This window comes from Ambystoma mexicanum, chromosome 12, assembly GCF_040938575.1.
Source record: "Ambystoma mexicanum isolate Mex_15411 chromosome 12, UKY_AmexF1_1, whole genome shotgun sequence".
Lineage (NCBI taxonomy): Eukaryota > Metazoa > Chordata > Amphibia > Caudata > Ambystomatidae > Ambystoma > Ambystoma mexicanum.
In genome coordinates, this window is record NC_090936.1 from 240,883,964 (window position 1) to 240,911,233 (window position 27,270).

Consider the following 27,270-nt stretch of genomic DNA (forward strand, 5'->3'; position numbering starts at 1 on the left):
GTGCTTCGCGTTATTCTGCATCCAGCAGCATAACGCTCACCGTACCTGCAGCAGCTTCGTCTTCTGCCACGCCCGCTTCAAGCCCGGAGCTTCTAGAAATAAGTAGAAGGAAGGAGAAGAGGTTAGAACAGGAGCATCACAGCAATCCTTCCCTGAATCCTTGATCCATCACGCCCTCGAGCTGGAGGCAAGTCGTCACACGTGCGTCGCCTCGCATCTCGCGGCGCCGCGCTGAACTCACCGGTCTTCGCTGCATCTCCGCATTCCATCGCGATCTTCAGCAGCTCCCGGCCGCTCGCCTACACCTAGACAGACAAGAACAACAAGGTGAGCTAAGGGAAAGCCAAAGGACAAGTAAGCAAGCAACCCCCAAAGACTTACCGGATTACCACTGGGGATACTCACCTCATCTCGGCCCATTTACCTCTGCATCACCGCCACACCCCGGCCCCTAAGGGGAAACTACTGGACATCACAAGCTACCCCCCAAAGACTTACCTGATTTACCGCAGGGGGAAACTCACCTCATATCAGATTGGCGCAGTAAACTCTTCATCATCGCCGTACCCCGGCCCCGAAGGGGAAAACCACTATAGACTTACCTGACTCTCACCAACTGCCCTTTGGACTCTCCGTGGTGGTTAAGTTGGCAACCTACAGGGAATCGGAAAGAGTGAAGATCAGACATTTGAACTATTGGATCCAAGAGTCAATACTGGAACTCACCTATTCCTCCACGCCAGTGAAGTAACTGGTCATCTACGCCCCCCTGCGCTCGATGCAGGATGGAGAGCCCACCTTTCTAAACTATCAGGCGAGAACAAGAGGGAACATCAGGAGTGGTCAGTGGGCAAACAACGGGAGTGGAAGGTGGGTTAACGCTCGGATTACGGGAGGTTAATTCCCTTTCTCCTTTGCAGAAGGATATTCATACGAGCCGACATACGAAGTAAGTGGGGGTGTCCAGTCAGTCATCTCGGCTCTACGTGGCACCAGGCCGGTCCAGATCGACGTCCCCGTGGGAACCAGGTGAGCGTAACAGATCCCCGGGTCCGCGCTTAGAAACCTCTGGGTATTAAGCGGGTTATAAGTAACCTATCATATCATATATATCAGAGAGGGTTATAAGTTACATACCCCCCAAAATCACTAACACCTTGGTTGGTGATCTAGAGGCTAGGTTTTACAATAATCAAATACAGACTACTTTAATGGCTGATTTGGCTTCTGGCCGTAGCTATGTATGTATTGTTTATTTATAAAGCCCTTATATACAAAACAAGTGTTTCAAAGCGCCCCGAGACGGGAGGGGAACAAGGGATACAATCATTCATAAGGCCTTGGAAAGATATCCTTTGAAGAATGAGGAAAGATGAGTTAACCAGTATCCTGGAGGTGTGTCACTTAGAGCCTTAGAGAACCAATCACAGAGGAGCCTCAGTAGGCCCCACTGAGTTTAACCTCGCCAAACAAGGCGTTTCCTCCAAGAGAGCAAAAATGCCAGTGGCAGCGGGTAGGACTACATGCCGCACCAGGAGGGCGCAAAGAGGCACAGCTGCAGCCAAAAGCTGTCCGGAGCAGCCCAGAGAACCTCTGGGGGCGGGCTGAGACCCTCGGAAGGCCAGAGAAGAGCCCGACTGAACTATCGCATAAGTAACTCCGCAAAACAGAGATGCAGGAACCAGAAAGAAGGGTCTGGCAAAGCCGGCATGGAGCCCAGATGGAATGACGCATATGCAGCTTCACGATGCGAGAAGCACTAACACAGGTCAATGCCCCTCGAAAAGGAGCATGGTTGTAGGATATCAGATATGCAGAGGGTCCAGTGGAAAGGGAGGCTTGCGAAAGGAGAAGCTTATCGCAGAACAGGGGAATGAGAAGGGAGAGAGCCCCTGAGACTGATCACATCCCAGAGTGGGGAGCAAGAGTGAGAAGAGCTCCAGAGTGGCGAGAGCCGAATAACACCCCACAGAGTGGGGAGTGGGAAGAAGCAGAGCCACAGAGTGGGGAGATTCTGAGAAAATCCTAGAGTGGTGAGAATGAAAGATTGAAAGAATCCCAGAGGGGAGAAAGACTTAAATAACCCCAGAGTGGAAAGAGACAGATCCCTGGTTAAAAAAACATAGTTGACAACCTTTACCAACAAGGTGAGGGTTTATTTATTTTATTTATTTTGGCATTTGTAAAGCATGCCGAAACCAGGGGCATCTGGGCGCTGGTTACATGAGGGCTTAGATACAGCAGGGTGCAGTCATCACAGATATTGCAAAAGAAACAGATAAAGTTCTAAACAATTACTGGCGTAGGTAGTACATGAAATCTTAGTTACAGCGAGGTTACAGTCATTGTTTGCACAAAGCTACTGGTAAAGTTATGAGATTTCTTGGTATAGGTGGTACGTGCCAATTTGTAAACAGCAGTGTTTCTAGTCTGTGTGGAGCTGGAGGTTATGTCCAGAAGCCATCAGCCATCCTTGCCAAAGTCTTCAATTTTGTTGCTTTGAGGTTTTCTTTTACGATAGGGAAATTAGGTTAGAGGAGGATTCCAGTCAGAGGGCTTGTGTTATTATTTTACAGACATCCTGATGAGCACCCGCCTTTTTCTTTTCTTTCATGAAATAGCTACCAAGTGGGTAGATTTAGGGAAAGATTTTAAAACTGAAAAATTTAAATCTTTAAACTATGCTTTATTGTCCGAGTCTTGATTCTAACCTTCCACAGTTCTTAAAATGAAGGCAGTTTAAAAGCAATGTTCTCTTTAAATCAAACTATACGTAGATCACCAGACAAGGTTGGAAGCAGTTTCCTCACAAGCTGGTAAAGGTCAGCACTACCTGCCAAGGCACGGGGACCCTCGTCCTGTTGGTCAGGTTCAGCACAAGCAGGTACACCAGCGGGCAAACCTCAATGAGGGATGCATTGTGGTTGTGAAGCCAATTAGTGGCCTCCTCAACAGGTATCACAGAGCAGTCAAAGCAGCTACTACTGACAAGGTGTAAAAATGCCCCACCTAGAGCCCTGCTCTGAGTGTTGCAGTAACCAAAGATGGAATAGTGCTACTTATGCAGCCGTTCAAACATGTCCAAAGTGGAGTTAAAGAAGGTGGCGACTGAGGTTGTGCAGTGGAAACCTGTGGCAGACCTGCAGTTAGCACATTCCATGGTAAACCTCATTGATATGGGAGCAGACCTTCAGAGCTGCAGCAACGATTTCACAGGCTGACAATTGTTGGCAATACAAGTGCCATGCTGTGCATGTGTCTGTCACTCTGATGTGTGACCAATTCGGGGAATTCATCACTTCTCCCTTAGGGGGAGCCCGCTAAGCAAGAATCTCCCTAGAGGTCTGGGAAAGCGCGACCTCACTGGGAGTGACTCCCTTTCCTGTAAGGAATTCCCTATGTAGAATACAATCTCTGAATATATGGGAATAGAAAAGAGTGCTGTTACTTCTGTGAGGTATTCAAACGCTATTGACATTACTTCCATATCTTTGGGTCAAGGTAATGCTGGAATCCCCTTGAAATCAGCAGCTGATGTAAAACACGTTCCTTTGAAGAACAGCACAGAGAATAAAGAGACTAGGAACATTGAATGGAGGAGGAAGAAGAATCCTACGAAGAGGCAAGCCTCTGACATGAGAACGTACTGCAGGGGCAGAGCCATGCTAGACCGCACAGCCAGAGGTTGCATGAAGAACCACAGAGAGGAAAGTGAGACACTGCAACGCCGGCACCGAGAAGGTGACACTGCCAAGATGGAAATGGAGACCGGGGAGGAACAGTCTTACCTGGTGGCATGAACATACTGCAGCCTTGGTGGGCCTGGGACACAGAAAGCGAATCGGAAACCAGTGGACAACGGAGGATTGTACCGAGCGCTCTTAGTGTGGGCAGCACAGAAACTGCTGAGATGGCAATGGAAAGACCATCTTACCTGGTGCCATGACCACGCTGTCACTGTGGTGGGTCTGGGACCCGCATACAGAGGCTGAGACCAGGGAACAACAGAGGAACAAAACCTTGGCTCTCAGTGCATGAATCATTGAAACTGCTGAGAGAGACAGGAGGAGAAACATTTGCGCCAGAGATGCCAACCCTGCAGAGCACACCCAAAGGCAGAGGAGATACCAGGGTTGCCCAGGGGGAGGAAGGAGACTTGAATTAAAAGAAGAGAGAGACATAATTAATCCAGAGGAGCCTGGAGATCCCTAAAGAGATCTTGTTAAACCTATGGTGAGAGAATCTGCAGGCTTTAATCCACCTATTCAAGGCACATTATTACGGAAAGAAAAGGTACAAGTTGGTGGAGACAGATTAAGGGTATAATCCCTCTCCTTTAAGAACTTGAGACATTTGGTGTGTGTAAAGACGTGTGTGTAAATACTTGCAATTTTTCCTGAGGAATTTAAAATGAGACCTGAAACTTTTCTTTTGTGAACTGTTAAGACCCATACTTTGGGAGAGATACAACTGACATTGGCCAGTCAAAGCAAGAGCTGGGAGGCTACGGCTCTGCCTCATTTTTATGTTTTTTTTTTAAGTGGTAGGGTCAAATAGGGAATAGGATTTGGATTGAGGACTACTCTTTGTTCTTGGCAATTGACAAGCACCCTTAGTTTAGTTTGCAAGTAGGAAATTCCCTCTTAGCAATAGGGACATCTAGGCATTTTCCTTTTGAGTTAAATTACAGATCTTTGAAATATTAACATCAAATCCGACTCCTTCCAGTTAGCCACATATGCCACTTGCTTTGTCTTGCCAATTTGTAAGGCAGCAAGGACGTTTGATCTATCGTCTGCTGCAAGAAAGCCCAAATGTAAGCAATGAAGACGTTGTCACTGTGCCTCCATTGTCTACCAGGTGTCAACTCTCCTATGATTTATGCCCTGAAACCCTTGCATGCACAATGTTAACTTATGGTGAACTGCATACACCCTTTGTCCCTACTTTTGGACCCCCCCAGCCCCCCCGGTTGCTAGAAGGAAGGAAGGTGCTGTGAGGCCATATAATCCAGGCTTTGACCACAGTGTCTCATGTGCATGGTGAAATTGATTGTCTCATGGACTGCTTCGTACATCCCCACCACACCATAACCATGGTGTACAATTCCAGTACCGACTTGCACGAATCCGGGAATGACTCAGCGGCAATTGACGTTTCCCATAAGCCAACGAAATCCAGGGTTGTCTATTGCCAACCTTATAGCCAGATACCATCCAGCAGGTGCTGTCTGTCATGGGACTTGAGTACTTCTGCCCAGACTCAAACACTACCACAAAACTGTCCTGCCACACTGGGGAATCACAGCTGCTGTGTATCGCTTGAGTATTGGGATGGAGGGCGGTAGAGCTTGTAGATTTTATTTATTTTTGTATTTATAGCAGCACATAAAGTCCATCGGCATCTAGGCGCTAGTTACAAAGGGTAAGGCAAGTCAAACAGGGTACAAAAGTTAACAGAACAAGTACATTTTGAGTCTTTTCTGAAAAAGAGGTAGGATGGGTCAGAAGGCATGGGGAGTGGTACATTGTTCCATATTGTGGATGGGCAGGTTAGGCATCTGAAGCCACCCGCTTTCTGCCGGCAGACCCTAGGTAGGGTAAGGAGATGGCTGTCTGATGAACAAAGACGTTTATTTAGGTTCTCTTCTGTGGTGCCATACAGGAGGGCATGACAATAGTGGAGTTTAGAGCCATAGAGGGCTCGAGCGACTGCGAGACAATTGTTGGACAAGTTTAAGGGTTTGCTCGCATGGATGAGCTTGTTGGCATGGGCTGAGGTAGAGGCAATGCGGCTGTGACATGTTAAGGGTGCCATCAAGATAGACCCCCCCCCCCTGCACGTTTTGATAGCTGGTGCTACAGGGAATGCCTGGCTGTCAGTAGGGAAGGATATGCATGCAGTGTCCAGTTTGGCGAGATGGACGGGAGTTCAAACCAGTAGAAGCTTGTTTTATTTTCATCCTTCAGAAAGAGGACGTGGGCGGCCATCGGCTTGGCACTCCATTTCCCAAACACAGCCTTCTAAGGAGTAATTGTGGAGACTGATTGTTGTATGCTGCTGTCTAATGGTAGAGAGGGGGGATATACTTGAGATCTTTGGAATACTTTCCAAATTTGTGTATGGTGCTGTTGCATATGGAACCACCTAGATGTGGTGTTGTAGGCACTGCCTGCTTCCCCTTTACAAAAATAATTCCTGCAGTATATCCAAGTATTTAAAGGGGCCAGATTCAGTTGCTGTTTATTCTGTGCGACGTACCTCCATGCTTCTGACTTTCCTTGTGGGCTAACACCACACTGGTTGGGCTCATCTGGATGAGATGGTGCTAGCGGTTGTGGTTTTGTCTGGATGCCACCTTATGATATGTGCTTTCCGACAGTGACAGAAAGATTATTCCTCAAAAAGACTATACACAGGTCGAGGGACACCTTTCATTGCTCCTGCAGTCTATCTGTGGTGTGATTCTGCTCTTCCTACGGAGTATCGCTGCTGTTTAGCAGAATGCACATTCCTGTCTGGTTTCTGATTGTAATCTTCGGCTTTCTCATCATCTAGGTCGTCATTATTATGATTGGGGCAGTGGCGATGGATATCTGGTATTTCAATCTTCTCCACCTGTTTAGATTAGCCAATGTCGTGTTCTTTCCTGATCTCTCGAGGATCTGAAAGTGCAGCCTCCTCTGTCAGTCCGGGTGGATATTTGTCATGGTGCAATAGGTTTATGTTATTAGTCCAGAGCAACTTGTGATGGGGATTTGTAACTGGGGCTGAATGATACCTTCAATTGACCATGTGTATATCTGGTTTCCTCAGATGGACATGTCAAGAATACAGAGGTCTTCTCCAACAGACCATGAGAAAATTACACACGTTGGGTAATATATATGAACCTTTTTAGAAAATAATCAATTAATGCAGCAGTCAACAACCTCATTACAACTTAGAGAGAAACAAAAAGCTTAGTAAAACAGTGTGAACCCATCTGTATAAATTCTCACTGGCCAAAAATAAATCTGATTTGTTTACTTTGGTTTTTGTAAAACAAACCACGAGAACATGGGTGGCCAAACAATATAGCTCTATTTTTTGCAAAGGTTTTGAAATTCACATCCAAATTCAATGAATTCATTCCAATAGGGTGTGGGGTAACTCTCATAGGTAATTTATCCCCCGGGGTTGGAGCTTGTTCCTCTGCTATGCATTAGGACATACCACTTCTACTCCCCAGGCCCACAACTACCTGAAAGGGCCCTCTCCCTTTGAAAAAATTGCTGAAAGGACACAGAAAATGGTACATACCATTCAAATTAACAGCTACCAAAAATACAGAGCATTCTTTTTAATGAAACATATTTGGGATTATTTCCCTAATTTTCATAATATCTACAAAACAATGAACATCTATTGGAATGCAATGTCAAATAAAGTCCCAGGTCTTGCAACATTACCATTACATTCTTAAAAATTCCACTAGAACTGCAGGGCGAGTTTCTTAGTATGCACACTAGAGAAATGCACTCGCCCCATTGTGACAAAATATTCAACAGTGCTTTCTTTAAAACGGTGTACGTCACCATATGCACACTTCATATTTGGTGATATGCTGCCACCCAAACGCCAGCCACGCACAATGATAATTATTTGCCATTTACTGCAAACATGTCAAATAAAAGTTCCAAACAACCTCATACCAGCCAGCAAGGACGAGTACTGCATAAAATCTCCTTGCCAGTGCGAGTGGGCTAGTAGATGTTGCTAGCCCTGCAGATGAAACCAAGGAATTAATGACACGCAATCAACAACACAATGTCGATTATTACCTTGCCTTGTTCCACGTGTCACCCAGAGAATGCCACAGCAATCTTTCCTGATTACCAACTGTGTGATTTAAGAAATCTATAGCATCCTTTGTTAAGAGTGGGCTTAGCACCGTACATGCGAGTTCTGGTCCTCCAGTAGACTGCACCATCTAATCAAGAGAAGTTTCATAATGAAAGGAAATACAATGCACGGGTTATGAAGAAAAATTGCAAACATCGGCATGCTACTTTCACATTTAACAATGAAAATGTTCAGCAAGCTACAGTGAGCCAGGCCTCTTTACACCATCTCTTCTTACGTTGTACAGAGAAGCCAGCACTTCACCTTTATCCCATAAATGTACTCTTCATTTTTCCACCCTTATCACCCAATTTTTAACAATGACGATTTAAATTCTTTATCATTGCATTGCAGCCTACAATTTACCAAATCATGCTAATTTGTCTAGGTCCACATGTTTAGATGTATGTAGTATAGCAGTCTGATTAAACCACAGAACAGGAAAATAAATCACATTTTCAAGGCAAGTGAAACTAAATGACATTTTAAAAATCTGACTTCAGAAAGGCTGTTCTTTTGTGAACTGAAAGCTAATCTCCTAAACTCTGAACAAAGCCAACTCACAGCAGCCACAGAAGAATACAGAAGTATGATATGCAATTATTTGCCACATCTGACTCATTTACTTCTTTGACAGGACAACAGAAGAATGTAGTGGTACATTGATTTTCATAACAGTCAGCACATTTCCAAAACATGGCTTTGCCCACAGATCGCAACATACATTATGCAACAAGACAGCACAACCCTGAGTTTATGGTTAACTGATAAAGGGAGAGCTTTAATGCAGGGCAGTGCAAGCACCAATTCTTTAGGAGACCGGACTGGGCTAATAGGCACTCTCTGACAGGATAACTATATTATATATCAATGAAAAAACGATGTTAAAAGGGACGTTATGGTCAAGTTGCACTTGTAAAAACGTATGAAATTTAGTGGAAATACGCCGTTATAGGGACGCTATGGTTACAGGTAAAACCGAAAAATCCCTGAAATTCACCAGTTAGATAAGTTAGATAAGTTAAGCAAACACAACTCTGGCTACCACTGTGCACTAACACCCATGACATCAAAGATGACATCACATGTGTGGCTCCCTCTATTTTTGTTCACTGACATATGTAGGCCAGGTGGTTTTCTTCACTGACAGTCAGGAAGTAAGAATGCAAAAGGTACTATGTTTGCAGACCTTACCCTTTTCATATGTTCTTACACTACTTTCCGTAGGGTCCAAACACATCATATGATACATATACATAGGGGAAGAAGCCAGCCTGAAACACAACAATCATTTCTTTGCATGAAGATAATCAGTTAGGTTATGAACACTTTCTGGTAGTACTACTTCTTTTTTGCTTACTTTACTTTCACTGTACATGCTCATATTTGTATGCCTTGTGGTCTCTATGTTTTGTGTATAGTAGTACAATTATGTAGTCAGTGAGGCATTCTTAGCTACTTATTACATGTTTCACAGTACAAAAAACGAAAACATTCATCATTTTACCATCCAACATGGGCAGATTTTGAATGTTGCATCTCTATGATGCATGCTGCAGACAATGCCTACATTTCTACATGAGTTGGTTCATGCACTGGAAAGAACTCTGTAATGCAATGGTGATTATAGCAATGCATTGGTTAATGAACTATTTATGTCATGATAGTTCTTCCAATGATCTCCGATAGTTTTCTGACAACTTTACAATGACAATCCCTTGTGGAGGCTTTGCATGAAAACTAAATACACAAACATAAAATATTTAATATCTGTTGCTTCATGTACACCTAACAGATTAATTTTTCTTTAAGAGAACATATTGGAAAGGAAATCAAGGCAGCACAAGCGGCAACCCTTCCACAACAGCATACAGGCACACGAAAGGAAAGAAACTCTGTAAATAGCAAACTGGACAGCCTGGAAGCCAAAATGGAAGGATAGGTGAACAATGTTTCCACCTTAAAAGATTACGTACAAGGACATATGGACAAAATAAAACACCACTGCCCGACCTGCATGTGTACCCCTCCCCCATTTCACAGTCTGTCATCCCCTCAAAATCTGTGTGATTAGAGAAGTTACGCTGATGCCTCACTCCCTTTCTCTCCTCACGACCAACTTGTGCAAATCCCCAATTCCACACAATAAGTATCCACCGCTGCTATCCCCTCCCTTTCCTAATGGTATGTATTAACGTGTGGAAGTGAACGTGTGGAAGTGAACGTTGATATTTAAATTGTTGCTGAGTGTATATGTGGCTTTTCCTTTGTGAAAATGCCATCATGACTCAGCGGCGCACATTACTGGTAGGAATGACCCTAATTAAGCAAAAGGGAGGTGTCCTACAGACACCGAACCTGCCTGGCCTATCCGCAATCACCATGGAGTCATCCGTACGACGCCAGTATGACCCGCATGTCCGCATCTTGTGAACCACCTATAATTAGTTGTGGGAGCGGATGTTAGTCCGTTGTACAAGTACACACATGCGTATCTCTTCCTCCGTCTCCTGGTGACACCGCTCCTGTGCAGCTTATGCGAACAAACTTGTGATGAACTTTAATTAGGTCGAGCCGCCCGCCACCCACGTCCTACAAGTAGCTACACACAAACATCCCACTTGCTATACAATATAAACACCAAGCATGTCTGAAAATGGTTGGCGTACATGTGTCACACTATTAATCAGTCCAGAGATCACAACGGTGTGTATTTGACACCTATGCACATGCGCACATAGTACTCTGCCCAGAACGCGTCCTGCCGACAGCCGTCCCAATCAAGAACATTCACGAGGTCACCATGCGACCGCATCCACGCTGCAAGCAGCCCCTTATTTCGCAGACACGATCCAGACCCTCGGACAGTGGAAAAAAACAGTATTCGGCAATCTACAGACTGTTATTGGGAAAGTACATGCTTACAAACACCCCACAATGTGCCATTGCACATGTATGTATTTGTTTGAATGATGTAGGCCTGTTATCCGGGTGAAAGGTCTCCACAGCAGCCCTACAAAAGGCCACACCCCAGAGGTGCTCTGCAATCTGTAACTTTTCAGTACACAGTAGGGGGCCACAGAGCTTTGAGCTGTAATTGATGTCAGACCAAACCTGCTCTGCTACATTACCTTTGCAAGTAATGGCAACCATGTCAGCCCGGCTCAACACGCACAGTAACAGAGAAACGTATTAACACCCCTTCCTGTGACCCACACCCTCAGTACCTGTAGTCCCCACTGTCCCATTCCCATGAGCAGCATGCTGAAGACGGTAGTATGTGGCACATGCGCTTCCCCAAGTACGGTGAGGGCCGTGCCCCAATTAAGCAGAAACAGTCCTTCCCTTCCTACTATCTTCTTTCCAGCATGCCCTCATTGGCTACTGTTAGTCACACACGCATCCAATAATCACATTGAAGAGCTCTTGATGTAACACTATCAGTTCTGTACAACAGTCCTCTGCATATACACCACACCCAGAAACGTTTGTGTGCAATTCCTTAGCCTCCACAATCCCATTTCCATGCCTGCAATCCTCGAAAGCCCCGGATGTGGCTTTCGTGCTGTGTGCGGGCGTGGGGGAATAAATTGCAAACAGGGTAGGGGATTCCGCCTTTAGGGGTGGCTCTGAAAAGAGCCTTTTTTTTTTTAGGTGCTTCTAGAGAAACACCTTTAATTTCAATTTTTATAGTGTTTTTGGGTTTTCTTCGCCTCCTCACATTCTTACAGTAAACTTTTCAACGCCTCGTATAGATGGGCAAACCAAAGAGCATCACCAATGCTGGACAAAAATGCCATTTGCATGAAAAAATATTGCATTTCGAGAATTAATGATGCGTTGTTGCAGAAGATCCCACAAGCGGACAAAAAATAAATCACATGCTTCTGTTGATGAGACCCCTTCCAGCATCTAGCTCGGAACAACATACATTAGGATAGTCCCATACTCTTCTTGGTGGTGTGGCTGAGAAAACTACCTGGGCAGTGGGAAAAAGCCTCTACTGTATTCATCAACTTCTTTAGTTGATGGAACAAACGTGAACAACCCATGTAACCCAAATGCATGCCGCCATAATGCACGACGACTACATGAACAGTAGCGAAACTGGCCACTTGTCTGCAAAGTGCAAACATATTGCCGAAACTGCAAACATGGACAGCGCACCACAATGCGTCCACTCCTCCTTTCAAACCAAAGTCGCCATCAAAGTGTCTTTACTGGGCATACTTGTGCAGATTCATCACAAAGGCATCACCTAAAACCAACACAATGCGTTTCTCCATGTCAGCACGTCTCACTACACAGAGTAATGAAAAACAGTGTTACCGCCCCTTCCTGTGAACCACCCCCTTAGTACCTGATTAGATAATCCCCACAGTCCCATTTCCATTGGCCAGCATTGTGAGAAGCAGAGAATGTGGCATGTGTGCTTCTCCAAGTACCGCGCCCCAATAAAGCAGGAGCATTCCTTACCTTTCCATGATTTTTTTTTGTCCAGCACTACCTCATTGGGTACTGTGAAATAGTCACACACGCATCCACCAATCCCATCCAAGACGTCAGCATCTAACACTGACAGTTCTGTACAACACTTCATATGTACCGTTACACATTCAGACTGTAACTGTTGTGTCATTCGAAAGCACGTCCAGTAGAAAGTTCAGTAAAACGATGCAAGAGTTCTGCATCCACATGGCCACCCATCACCATAAAGTAGAGGTGTGAATACTTTTTCTGCAGTATGTTTACAACTCTGTTACAAGTGCCTCTGAGCCCGGTATCTGCCACTGAAAGTTCATTACGTACTTAAAACACATGTTTTTTTCTCCCATCACCTAACCTCAAGTGGCACTTCGATGGTATATGCTTTCAACGTTTTCATTTACCCATATCACCAATTGTAACATCCAAACAGGAACTCTTCTTTCCTTTCAACAATGCTAGGAATTTCTTTCCGCACTAACCCATCTCCTACATAAATCGTAAAAATATTGCACCAAAACCAGCACTGAATTATCTTACCAACCTAAACCAAGTTCCCAGAAACTCACTGTCTCCACAGCTGTGGTTCTCTCTAGGCTGGACTATTGAAACAGCCTGCTTCTAAATCTGCCTGCTTCTACTCTCCGCCCTCTGCAACTCACCCAGAACAGGATTGCGCAACTTGTCCTTTGCCTCAGGCCCATGGATCGTATCTCTCCGGGACCGAAATGTCTGCACTGGCTCCCAGTGGCTGCGTGGATTAAGGTCAAAACCCTCTGCATTATCTGCAGGCCTTCTGAGCCCTGGGGCATCAATATTTTCAACTCTCACATCCTAAATATCTCCCTGCTCAAGCTCTTCGCTCATCCGCCTCCAACTCCCTCAGGGTCAGTCACTTCTCCAAGCAACCAGTTTGTGGTAGATCTCTTTCTTCGACTGGGGCCTCCCTCTGGAACAGTCTCTCTGCCTCCCTGAAACTTGAGGAGAACCATCTCCGGTTCCGGAAGCACCTCAAACCCTTTCTCTTTGCTTCTGCTTTTTCTCCTCCTTTCCCCTGCTGACTTCTTGTTACGCTCACATGGACTCTGCGGAGGAGTTGCGGCACGGTTGCAGCCCTCCCTGAACTTGAATCACCCCCTTAATGCCTCTCCCCCAGTAGAAAAGCTGTGAGCGGTGGTACGTGGAGATACTGCTCCTGTGTGGAGATAAGAGTGTGTGAGTGTGCCAATCTGTGATTGTTGTACCTCTCGAACCCTTCACCCCAAAGTACGGTTTCTGTGAGCATACACCGGCCCATAAAACTCACCTGTGAATTATGGAAGATAAGCTCTCCGTCCTGCTACTTCTGTCATGGGCACGTGAAATGGGATCTAGTTCCTTCACTGATCCCTGATAAGGATTAGTCCAGTCCAGCTGCGACTAAGCTTCTCCTTATGATTGGTAAGTCTTTCTTGAGCTCTTGTGATGCTGTTTTTTCTGTTTAATGTCTTTATAGGTTGCTTCTATTTATGCCTGCAATAATGTCTCTGTTTTCTTCCCTTAGATGTAAATGCGGCCTCAAGGCAGCTGTGAGACGTGAGACGCAGCCGGATGGAAGATTGATGTTACCGCAATCTTGGACAGCATGTAAGTGATGATTTAAGGAAAAGTCCGAAGTATGGTGAAGCGCAAGCTTAAACGGACTGTTTTTTCGATGTCTATTCTTGTCTTCTGTTTTTCCTTGCAGGCGCTGCGACAACGATGGAGCGTGTCATGCTGTGGTACCAAGATGAAGATATTGGCGTTCCGGAAAGTGTAAAGATGAATACTTGGTTCGCCAAAGAGATATACAGGTAAGAACAGCTTCCCCCTGTTGGTAAGTATGCTGGCAGAATGCAGGATGTCCAGGAAGCAGGATCTTCAAAGGTAAGTCTGACCTCAGGCGACGGTGAGCGTTACACTGCTTGCAAGTGCAGAATAATGCAAAACGTTTGTCTTGAGGATCGGGGCAGCTTATATAGCCGAGATCGTGGGCACGCCCATTAGGGACGGCTTACCAGCCGCACCCTGACACTCCTAGAGAGTGAGAACATGCGCCCTACCCATGCACTTGCACGATCTAAGTGACATATGGCTTAGTAGGATCATTGTCTCTGTCTCCCCTCTGTTCCCCCTCCCTTGCCTCGATGCGCCTTGAAACACTTGTATATAGGTGCTTTACAAATGCCATATCATACCATATCATATCATATCATACACACATTGCATAACAAGAGGATGCCTGCAACTTACTGCCAGCACTCATTCAGTTCACAAAACCAATACTTCATAGCGCAGTTCAGTAGTCAGCACTTCGCGCAATGGACACTACCCAAGCCTATGAAATATGCAGTTCAACCATATCCACTTCTATGCACAAACTATTTGAACATTGCACCCACTTGACACAGTGCAGGCAAGTTAACTCCATCAGCTCCAGGCATGCAGTAAACACTGTAGAATTGCTAACAATCACCACACCCATGAAACCAACAATGTATGCAATTCTGGCAAACCACACAGTTTATAGTCATTCCGTCAAAAAAAAAAGGAACGACATACCAAAGCATCTAAAAAAATGCATTGTATGCCAGTCCATCGAAAATATAAATGGACTGGTTTCAATGGAAATGCACTTATAAATGTAAAAGAACTTTAAAACGTTAGATGGAGCTGCCCAGTGCTGAAATGTCGGCACTGTCCAGCTCCTTGTAACGTTTCAATTTTTTTTTGTATATTGGATGGGGGTAGGGGGAATCCCTCGCACCTCCCCCAACCCCCACGCCCACCCCTAGCCCTAGCCCTAGCCCCAACCCTAACCTCAACCCTAATGTAACCCTAAATATAACCCCAGCCCTAACCCTAGCCCCAACCCTAAACCTAGCCCTAACCCTAATGTAACCCTTATTCTAACCCTAGCCCCAACCCTAATATAACCCTTAATCTAACCCACCCTAGCCACAACGCTATCCCTAACCCTAATCTAACCCTAGCCTCAACCCTAACCCCGCTAATTTCAATGGATCCATTTTATGCAAATAAGTGGCCATTCTATGGAATGGTATTTCGATGGATAAAATTTGATAGTTTGGTGTTAGATGGTTTGCCATTCAATGGAATGACCAGATACCACCACACATACAAGGCAACAATGTCATACCTACTTGCAACCAGGCCACACAGTTGTCAGTGAAAGGCCTCCAGCCATGCATTGGAGGGGCTACGGGCTTACCACGCGCAACACATAGTACACGCTATCTTACAATGTTTATGTCATGTGCAACGCACTCCCGTTCTGCAATTCACCTGCCACCAGTCACCACGGAAAGATGTCACTGCACCAGCTATCGTGGCTTAACGAGGGCTGCCTGCATTCACCTCACGCCTGTTGAGGTACCCGCAAATTGGCGCTGTAAGCACGGATACTGCAGGCACACCACCTTCTTCTTCCACCTAATGAGATATATCCCATGAACCACTTCTCACTCCCCCACCCTTTTCATACCTTCTTCCCACCACCACATGGCGTAAAATATGTTTGCTGTGCCCTTTCGGTGCTGCACTGTCCTCCGATACACCATGGTGGCGTTTCCCAAAAGTTTTGACGCACAGCACGCTTCCCTCCAGCCAACCACTGGCCGCGTCCAAGGTTTGCTGACATCACGGCATACTGCAAGCCAATGAGACTTTTGTCTGCGGAGCGTAGCCAGATATCACTCTTTTTGAGACCTACATTTCAGTTCTTTGCAACTAAAGTACTGGTCGGATTTCCACCAAACACACAAAAGCACGCTTTCGGAACCAAGCCCCCTCTCCTGCTGCAAATGTGGTTAGAATCTGTCCAGCCATTTGGCCTGTGGTGGTGCACAAAGTTTTTGCCCGTTCAATCTATGGAAAAAACACATTTTCTGGGCTATATCGTACACAAATGCAAAAGACAAGCCTTGGCCGCAGAGGCATTGCTAGAGCTCCGGGTCTTTTGGTTGTAGCCCCGGATAGAAGCTCTGGAGTTACAACCAAAAGATTAGCTAGCCCAGAGTCTCGACAGTCCCAACCTTAGTGTAGCCCCCAGATCCTTTCCAGACCTAGCAACACCCTTGCTTGGCCTGAACTAAGTGCAAGGAGCCCAAATTAAATTGTGTTAAAAATGAAAACATCAATGAACTAAGTCAAAACGTATCCTCCAGTTTAGTAGGTATTTTGTTCTGCCTCATAGCACTTTCCAACGAGATTTCCAAAATTGGGTGAAGGATGCCATTACATCACAGGCATCGCTGGACAAACTAGCAAATTGTAAAATAATGCTGAAACGATTGCTTATTAAGATTCCATTACAGTGTCAAAAGGAGAATGAAGAAATGAGCCATGGAACCAAGTAGATTTATCTGTCAAAGACTGCAAGCTGGACCAATGAGCATGTAGCCAAGCTTTCCATTCACCAAAGTCCCACCATTATTGCTGGCATACTGTATGTCATGGTCAACACCCTGATCGCACATCTCCGTGATGGTGTGGCTAACTTCCTTTCTCTCTGAATGCCCTTTCCAGGTGGAACTAGAGTCTTTTCTCTGCCCTAGCACTCGCTCTCTACCTGCAGTGTCCCCAGGGGATCTAACCTATCTCCCTGGTTTTTCAATGGTTACATGGCGCCCTTGGCCCCTATGATAGCCACCCTAACCTCCAATGTACAGTGTTACGCGGATGACACACAGCTCTACTTCAGGCTACCCTCAGTGTCTTCCTCACTCATATCCTGCTGTCTGTCCGCAATTCAGTCGCAGGTTGCTGCAAATTACCTGTTCCTCAATACCAGTAAGACAGAAATTGTCCTCCTCAAGACCCGCCTTCCCTCTTTCTCTCTGGCCAGACTCCCTTGGCCCTGCACCACCACCACTCACCAACGAGGCAAAAAATCTGGAGGCCATCTTCGACTCCACTCTCTCCTTCTCGTTTCACATTACAGAGTCCCACTACCAACTGTAGGTATTCTACCTTTTTCACCGTACAACAGAAGCCCAGTCTCCAGAGCCCTGGTCCTCTCTAGGCTGGACTACTGCAACATCCTCTTTCTGAACCTGCCCTCTTCTACCCTCCATCGTCTTCAACTCATCCAGAACAGAACCTCAAGACTTATCCTTGGCCTCAAACCCAGGGACTGCATCTCTCCGGTCACTGGCTCCCTGTGGCTGCAAGGATTAAGTTCAGGGCCCTTCGCATTGTCCACAAAGCGTTCTGGGGCCTTGGCATACTATCTGCAATGCTCTCTTCGTAAATACTCTCCCCGAGCCCTGCGCTCGTCTTCCTCCAACTCTCTGCAGGTGAGCCGCTTCTCCAAGCACAGACTTGGGGGGGGGGGGGGGGGGGGGGGGAGCGGGCGATTTTATCCACTGCAGGTGCCTCCTTTTGCAGCAGCCTCTCTGCCTCTCTCTGTCTTGAGCTGGATCTCCGTAAATTCCGGGAACTCCTCAAGACTTTCCTCTTCACCTCCTTCTCTCTCCCTCTCCCCGATAACCACCTCTTTCTGATCTCTCACGCTCTCTCCTCTTCTTCTGCTCAATTTCACGGACTGGTTGCCTGGTGCACCTTGAGAGCCTCAAAGGTCCTAACCTTTCCTCGCCAGTCTCCTGCACTTGCCCCCGGGCTTTGCAGTTGACACAACTCTACTGCACTTTGGGTACAACCCATGAGTGGTAACCTCTCTGCATTTAACCCATGTTCTGACTGGACTGGGTGCACTTGGTCCCTATTTCCCCCCCGTACTTCCTGTTCTGTTCACCTGTATGATCTGAATATACCATGCCCATTAAGATAGCCTGTCTTGTCTTCCCTAGGTCTTCCCCTCCCTTGCTTGGTTGTGCTTTGAAAGACTTGTGTATAAGCACATAATGAATAAACAAATCAATCAATAAAGGTCTGTTCCAGCTGTTGCAAGAGCATTATGGACAATAGTGAAAGCATGAGAGGATGACGTAGAATGGGCAATGCAAGTCCGCAAATGCAACCTGTTGTATGCAACAGCAAAAGAATCACATACATTGAAAAAGGCAACAGGTTTGGCTTTTGTACAGGTATTTGCCAGCTACTGCCTGAAGAAGCCTATGCGCTCTCGTAATTTGAAAGTTGTAGTGCGATTCAACAAGGCTCAGAGGTATTTTCTCTCCCCCTACATCAGGTAACATGCACTCTACAGCAATATGAACTGTGTGTATATGTTTTTGAAATGTACTACTACATAGCATGCACAAGGACACACCCAACAGGGAATATTTTGAAATTCAGACCAGTAACCAGTCAATATACTCTGCTGTCTACCAGGATCATGACATCAAGTAGCAGTTGGTGGCTGGACCTCCAGCCAGTGAAACTACCAATCTCTCAAGTCGCTGCACTATGAACAATGCAACAAGCAGAATATTATTTGGATACATGTCTCCACATTTGTTTGCTAAGTCAATACTGGTTAAGCCTGGTCTGTTAAGTGTAAACCCCTGCTGTTACCAGTGTTCTCTTACTTCCTTGGGCACAATACCATATGTTAAGGAAGTGTAGAGAACAAAATACATATATCAAAAATCTGCTAACCTCACAGGACTGATTTTTCGCATTTTCCTGACTTGCCACAGATCGTCAGGGGAAGCCAGATTGTCTGCTAGATTGAAAGACTCATAAACTGAAGATCTGTTAGAGACTCAAGTGCGATTTGGAAGCAGTGGGGCTAGAGAGGAGACATTTACGTTCTTTCAAAAGGGCAAGTGTGCTAAAGTGGTTGGATAAGTATCCATATCTTATTGTTTGGGAAAGAATGTAGCAAGGGATTCACATAACTCGAGGGAAACAGAAGTTACATTTATTGCTGAGAAAGGATGCCGTAGTTCACTGAATTAGTTGGATGCTCTTTGAGTTGGGTTACGTCTTATAGATGGCAGCTTAAACTCTCAATCTCTGTTTGCATGTCATCATAGCGGCAAACAGCCCTACAGGTAAGGGGTGCATTGGTCACTTTTACTCCCTAAAAATGGGCAAATACTCCCATAAATTAAATATACTCCCAACTAACAATTGGAAAAATGCATGCAGAATCTTGACCCCCCCCCCTGCCTTCACTCACACAGTTCCATCGATATGTATGGACCAGTAGTGCACGCAATACCACAGTAAGAAACTATTTTAACTGCCTGATTGGAAGAAGTAAACATGCATCTTTTAACATGTATCTAGGTGCAAAGTAGTACATATTACAAAAACATTTCTGTTTTTCAGTTAAAACATTTTTAGTCACTTTTAAAATACTTGCATTGGGAATTGGACTTCCAGTTTTACCGGCTGAACAATCATTTTACTCCCAACTTGAGTAAAATACTCCCACTTCCAAACCTTATCTGGAGCACTGGCAGCAAGGTCCTTTCCATTCTACTTTTTTTTTTACAGAAATGTTTAGTTTGCTCAATTTGGCAATAAACCATTTATAAAGTGGTTTGACCTTGAAAGCTTGACTTTTAGATATAAGAGGAGTGATTTTATTTAGGGCTTTCAGGTTGTCATTAGCCATCTAAAAAGTATTTGATACAGAGACGGCAGTTTATTGGGGAGTGAGTTTTAGGATTTCTTTTAAGCACAGGTTTATCACGAAGTCTCCAAGAAATTATGTACTTTTGTTCATTACTAGTGTTGAGATATATGTTGGTCTTTTCACTAAGTGGCAATCCCCGATTGAACACACTCTAGTTTACATTTTCACTCCACAATTATGGGCCAACAGGCGATTTGTGATCAAGAATAAAAGTAATCAAAGGGTTCCATGTCATTTCATCGCGGGATTTTTTTTGCAGGGTTTTTACCACAATTTTTTTTAAAAATTATTTTTGGGGGGTTTCCCCTAACCCCCCCATTTTATTTAATTTGTATTTATTCCCAAACACCCACACCCCATATATATAATATACTAACCCCGCCTAAAAAATGCAATGGGTTTTTTGAAAATTAATTCACAGCAAAAAACCCAGTGAAAAAACATCCCGCAATGAAAGGACGTCGTACCAATCAAAGGTGGTCCCAACCCATTAAATCATGCAGGGGAAGTCATCACAAGCTCACACATGCCTGTTGAAAACACATATACCGAGTTATTGGTTAGCCTGCCTGCGACAATCTCAATATGAGGTAGCACCCATATTCAGTCACACCAGATCAATTAAATATATTTCTAATGTTAAATACAAAGCAACCTCAATCTCAATTCTATGACAACATTGCTGCTCATCTGTCAGTATATTCAAAACTTTCCATTTAAACATTGAATTTAACTTGGTATTTCATAACAATATATTAGGCACTCTTTTCTCTCCAATATCAAAAACAAATATTGGTATCAAGGAAAGTGTGCATAGACAACTGGCACTTATGTAAACTTATTTACACCAATTTTTTTAACATGGGGTTGTGGGTTTCTACAATGTGCATTCAATTTTTATGTAGACTATAATGAGTTTCATCTAATTCTGCAGCTTTAGGTATGAAAAGCACTGCTATACATTTAGAACGCACAGGGGATCTGTCTAATATAGGAAAATGGTTTTATGATTTCCTAATGTAAGGATGAGTACCCCTCCCACTTCAACTGGTGAAATGGGTCCCACCTGGGCAGAATCATTTCTTTGATGCGCATGATCAAGAGAGAATAGGGCATTTAATATATTGGGCATATTTCCATTGGGAGTGGAATTGCGATCTCTGACATTCACAAGTGGCAAATTATCAAGCAATTTTCCATTCACAGCATGACGTAGGGTCATTGACTTACATTACCAAATATTAGACAAGGCTTTTAAAAACTGTAGACTCAGATTGCTCAGTTACAAAATGCTACATTGTCAGCACTCGGAAATGTTTTCGTTTTTACACAGTTTACAGAGAAAAAGTTTTTGTATTTATTTAAAAATCTTTGTCAACTTTAAGTGCAATGAAAACAGGATGTGATTCACACCAGCCAGCCACAATATTATATTCCCATGTATCAGTCTCTGCGCCCTGTGTGCAGAAATATCTATGTTGTCTACAAGAATTCAAATTTCGCTTGGGCATAAAGACAATTAAAAGCTCAGAACATGTTTCCACTATAATATTATTTTATTTAATTAATTATTTATATAGCGCTAAAGCCCGCAGGCATCAGAGCGCATTCCAAAAAGAGAGGACAGTGATTACAAAAACGGGACAAGAATAGACACACAGAAAATCGTATCATGGGGGAGCTGAGAGAGGTCGCTAGTCCAGTTTATTTAAAGAGTAGGGTCTTTAACTTCTTTCTGAAGAGTATGTAGTTTGTTTCTCATTTCAAGGATACGGGTAGTTCATTCCATTTATGGATGCTTCTGTTTGGAAAGGCCTTGCCCAGGCCGTTTTGCTTTTTAGCTGGGGTTGTCTGGAGAAGACCTTTGTTGGAGGATCTTAAATTTCTAGATGGTTCATGCCACTTGAAGTGTTTTTTCAAGTATGCTGGGGCTTTGCCATACAAGCATCGGTGGACCATTGTGAGGGATTTAAAAGTAATTCTCTCCACCATGGCCAGCCAGTGTAGATCTTTCCTATCACCTGTGATGTGTTCCCTCCTTGGCCTACCCGTGATTGTCCCAACGGCATTATTCTGAATTACCTGGCATTGCTTCAGGCATTTCATATTAGCTCCCAGAAGCAAGGAGTTGCCGTAGTCCAGTCTTGACAGTATAGTTGCTCTGGCTATGGTAATGCTGTTTTTTTGGTTGAGCAAGGGTCTAATTTTTCTCAGGAGTTTTTGGTGGTATTGACAGTTCCTTTTTAAATATGCTGTATGGGCCTCTGCTCCTAGTGAGGCTTGTAAGTAGACTCCGTGTCTTTACTTTCTCGGATATTGGAATTGGGGCATTTTTTAAACTGAATGCGGAGTATGAAGGAGTTCGTTTTTTCCTGGCGTGTGTGGATCCAAAGATCATTAGTGCCGTTTTGGACCCATTCAAACACATCCAGTTGTCTTTCATCCAACCCTCGACGATGTTGTATATAGTCGTAGGTTTTTCACTGTATTGATTATAGTCTCCCCTAAGATCGAATACCAATCGAGTATCGTCGGCGAAATTAGTGAAGAATATTCCCAGTTGAGTTAACATGGTACATAGGCATTGCATATACAGGTTAAAGAGTAGGGGAGAGAAACTAGCTACCTGCTGGGGTTCTACACAGTCCACTGGTTTGATTCCGGAGGTCTTATTTCCCCAGACAATCCTGGATTGATGCGTTTACCATTTTTCTAAGGAAGGGAGCGAAAATGTCTGGGTTTTCCAATTATAGTTTAGGTGACAGTACATTTTCTGAGCATGTAGTGCTTCTGATGTTAGAGAGCGTTTTCTTCATCTCTTTGATTGTTATAGGTCTAAACTGAAATTTAGTAGTTTCAGTTTCGGCCTTGCTTTCGTTAAGTTTGTCTTGGGTCAGTGGGCTGTAACTCTGGCAATTAAGGATATTCTCTCTGGCCTTAATGATTTTGTTTTGGAAGGCCGTTTGAACCTTCTCAAAATCTAATTCTGTCAGCTGAAAGGGTGGGGTGAGTGCCTTTGGTTTATCAATGGATTGATTTGAGAATTTGGAAGAGTTTGCCAGTGGAGTTGGAGGCGGTGTCAATAAGTTAATTATAGCAATTTTTCTTAAGGTCTATGATTTTTGTCTTGTATCTGTGATCAGCATTCTTCCATTTCATTTTATTTGTTTCTGTTAGTTCTTTTAACCATTTCCTTTCTAGGTTCCGTTTTTCTTTTTTGAGTTCAATAGCTTCGTTGTTGAACCATTTTTGGTGATTTATATTGGACCTGACCTGTTTATTTTTCAATGGGGCTTGGCGGTCGAGTAATTCTTTCATGCCTGGATTATATATCGATATGATATTTTCGCATGAATCATCATCTTTAATTTCAGTCATGATTTTGTCCATTTCTTCTGATAGCAATGTACTGGTGATTTTTTTCAGATTCCTGTCAAGTACTATTTTGGGTGAGCTGTCTATTTTCACCGTTTTTTATTTTAGACTGAGGAGGATTTCGATTTTATAGTGTCTGTCCATATACATGGTAGGTTCCTAGCAGCGCCACTTCTGCGTTATTTTTGATTATCCAATCAATCTGATTCCCAGTGGTAGCGGTGGGACCATTGTTGATTACAGTAAAGGCACAATTAACTAGGTCTTCCTCTAGGGTGGTGGCCTGTGGGTCATTGTGATTGTCCCTCCATCTATTAATGTTCCCCAGGAGTATAGTATCTGTATTGGTGGATTTGAGATTATTAAGGATGGTGATTAGTTCATCATTGAATTCCGATAATAGGGACGGTGGTCTGTAGATGACTATTATGTTTGTGCAGTTATTGTGGGTAGGTGTCAATTTGAGGTGAATAACCTCACAGCCTGTGCACTGTATAGGGGCGACAAAGAATTTGAGGGTTTGTTTAGCGATTATCACCACTCCTCCACCTTTACCATTTTCTCTGTTTTTGAAATAAATGTTATAGTCGGATGGTACTTCTGTATCAATGGTGAGGCCCATTGGTTCTTGGAGCCATGTCTCTGTTAGGCATAAGATATCTAGCCTTTCATCTATGATGTAGTCATAGATGTTATTGTAAGTGGAAGGAGCACCACCTGGTGAACACCCAACAAATTCCCTCTCACTCCAGGGATTTAGCAGGGCAATGATCCTGGTGGAAATATCAAATTACATGTGGGGCTTTTTTTAATTTCACTCTGTATACAGTTCTTTTTAGGCAGAGAGCCAGCAGAGACCCTCGAGTTTTCCTAGGGAATTCTCAGCCAGCATCTCCTGGTCCTTCCCTCCTTTTTTCTAGAAAGGAGGTCTGCCTCAGGTGAACTGGGTTTCAGAATCCCTCATGCACAAGGCCTATTTATTCCACTGGTATCCAGATTCAGCCCTCATCTAGTGGGGACAGGTGTTCTTCCATTACGCTTTTAACTCTAGAGTTAATTGGCTCAGATTCCCTGCTTCTACTGCTTTTATCATCAGTAATTTGACCACACTGTCACTGATTATGCAACACATTTTGATAGGTCAAATCCTTCCACTGGCTTGCTCATTAGTAAACACTCCATAGAATTGCACACTGTAAGGGTGGCATGGTATGACAAGCATGACACTGACACAAAAGGTACAATTTGTAAAACCTTTATTAAAGTTTCAATGGGGTTGGAGAACTCCTACATTGCCCTATAGCTAGGATGGGCGTAGTTGCTACCATCAAACAATAATTCAAACAGTCATAGTTGAGTCAATCAAATCAAATGGCCTATGTGTCATGATGCCTACCTCTAAGGAGCCAGGCCGGGCCCAGCAACCCCAGAGGCAGACATCATTTTCCCCAGGGAAGTCTCAGCGGGCCCAAGTCAGGGCCCTTTGGACTCAGTCCTGGCGCCTTAGGCGCCAGGCTCATAGCGGACCCCAGTCCTGGCGCCTTAGGCGCCAGGCTCATAGAAGAGGATATGTGTTTAAGTGCTTGGGTGCACACTTGCCTGATGCAGACCTTGCTGCTTCATCCAGGCCCTCTTGAGGCCTGAATGGGACTACTTAACCTGTAGGACTACTTCACCACCCGGGTGTGGTCGGGGAAGGATACATACCTGATTGGTGGAAGGATACATACCAGGAACTTCTTCCAAGGCTATTTAAACCCCACCCGAACAGCCACACATGCTTCGCGTTGTTCTGCACCTAGCAGCTGGACGCTCACTGTGTCAGCTCCTGCATCCTGACTTCAGCCACGCCTGCCAGCACCCTGGAACACATGCAAGGGGAGAAAGGAAGAGAATAGGAGAAGAAAAGCCCTTACCTGCTAAATCTGCATCCCGGAGTCATTTCTCCAACGGCCCTGAAAAGGAAGACATCATTTTAAAGGCATTTCGTTTCGATCGCTGCAGCGCTGCATTTTACTCACCTTTGCAAGGCGCTTCCATCTTCAGCAGCGATCTTCCGGATTCAGCTACGCCCCGGCGCCTAGAGGAAAAAAGACAAGAACAAAGGTGAGAGGGAGAAAAGGAATAAGGAAAGCTCAGTTTCCTTTTAAGTCTTACCTGTTGGATTATTCCCACTGCATTTCAGGTCCTGCCGCTTCCTGGCATCTCCGGACCCCGGTCCCTATGGGGAAAAAAGACAAAGACATTGAATGAGCGAATGCAAAGACATTACCTGAGCGCTCATCCAGAACTGTTTCACTTCGGGTCGGCGCCATATCTCCGGCACTCCGAACCCCGGCCCCTAAGGGGAAAAAGACATAAGCATTAGCGCTTGCTGCAATTAGACAACAAACATTATTATTAAGCTTGAACTTTTGAACAGAACTTTTACAGCGCCTTACCTGAACAGTCAAGCTTACCTGAACTCCCATCAATCCTCAATCCAGTGAAGTAACTGGGTTTCAACGCGCCCCTGCATCAGAAGCAGGATGGAGAGCTCATCCTTCCAAACCCTAAGGTGAGGCTTCACGGGGAATTGTGGAGGAGGTATCGTGGAGGGTTGGAAGGGAGTGGGAGGCTTGAGCATTGTTCCACAGTTGGTAATACTCCCTTTTCACGCACAGGAGGGTATCCAACGAGCCAGGGAAGCCAGAATAGAGGGGCCCTTCCTGTCCATCTTCAGAGTTCTGCGCCTTCGACGCCGCGCCTCCGTGGGAACCAGGTGAGCGTTACAGAACGCGAAGCCTTACCACAATTTCCCACCTGGGCGCTATGGAGACTTCCGAGACAGATCAGCTGGCCCATCTTTTAGGGGAATTACGGGCAGAAGTGCACTCAGCCCGCCAGGAGACTAATGCTCTCAGAAGGGAACTAATCCTATCCAAGGAAAGAACTGATGATCTGGCCAAAAGGTTATTGCAGGGCCAGGCAGAGCACACTCCTTTACCTGTTTCCGGAGATATTTCTACAACAATGGGTTCGAATAACCCGGTACAAATTAATCTACCTGGACACATGCCTTTGGCCCCGCCGGAACGTTTTGCGGGGGATCCCAAGAAATATGCCGTTTTTATGAACCAATGCCGTTTACACTTTTTATGCAGGCCCGGGGCCTTCCCCAATGACCAGACCAAAGTAGCCTTTGTACTATCTTACCTCAGTGGCTGTGCTGCCGATTGGTCTATTCCATTGGTAAATCAGGATGATCCCATTCTCCGGGATTTCCAGGGCTTCCAGGCCAGCATGGAAAGATTGTTCGCTCGACACTCGCAGGGACAGGCCCTTGACAATGAACTGCTATCCTTACGACAAGGTAATCAGGATCTTTTGTCCTATATCGCCACCTTTAATAGATTAGTTGTGGAAACCGGATGGCCTGAAAATAAAAGGATCACATTGTTTCATCGAGGCCTGCGCGGAGAGCTTAAAGATGTTATAGCTCAGATAGTAGATCCACCCCAGGCCTGCGCAGACTACATAGACTTAGTGGTTCAACTTGATCACAGACTTCAAAATAGAAAAGCAGATCGGCTCAAGTATGAAACCAGAGTACCTATCAAGACCCACGTTAACTCCAAGAGTACTGACGTTTCCGAACCTATGCAAATTGGCAGTGTTAAAGGACCATTAACGCAGAAGGAACGAGAGAGAAGGCGACAAATGCAACTTTGTCTGTATTGCGGAACTTCCGGTCACTTTCTTCAAAGTTGTCCAGTTAAACCACACAAGAAGGTGGTTGGAGCCACTGATAACGAGTTATTGACACCGGGTTCGGGAAACGACCTAGCCCGACAAGCGTAGGGGTCCGCTTGCCGAGCTTGAAATCAAACTCTTTGACCTCGCATTTTGTCATGCCAATGGTGCTTGTGAACCCAAAACAGCCTCAACAGTTGCATGCT

General features: G+C 44.8%; 1 protein-coding gene across 8 annotated transcripts in view; it reads right to left on the minus strand.

The window, feature by feature from the left end:
- Positions 1-27,270, minus strand: part of EPS8 (EGFR pathway substrate 8, signaling adaptor) — a 1,868,600-nt gene that overhangs the window by 502,219 nt on the left and 1,339,111 nt on the right. For all 8 annotated transcript variants that reach the window (XM_069628376.1, XM_069628375.1, XM_069628377.1 and 5 more), the window contains one exon: positions 7,824-7,972. In XM_069628376.1, coding sequence (XP_069484477.1) covers positions 7,824-7,972 — 149 coding nt within the window. The remainder of the gene's footprint in view (positions 1-7,823; positions 7,973-27,270) is intronic.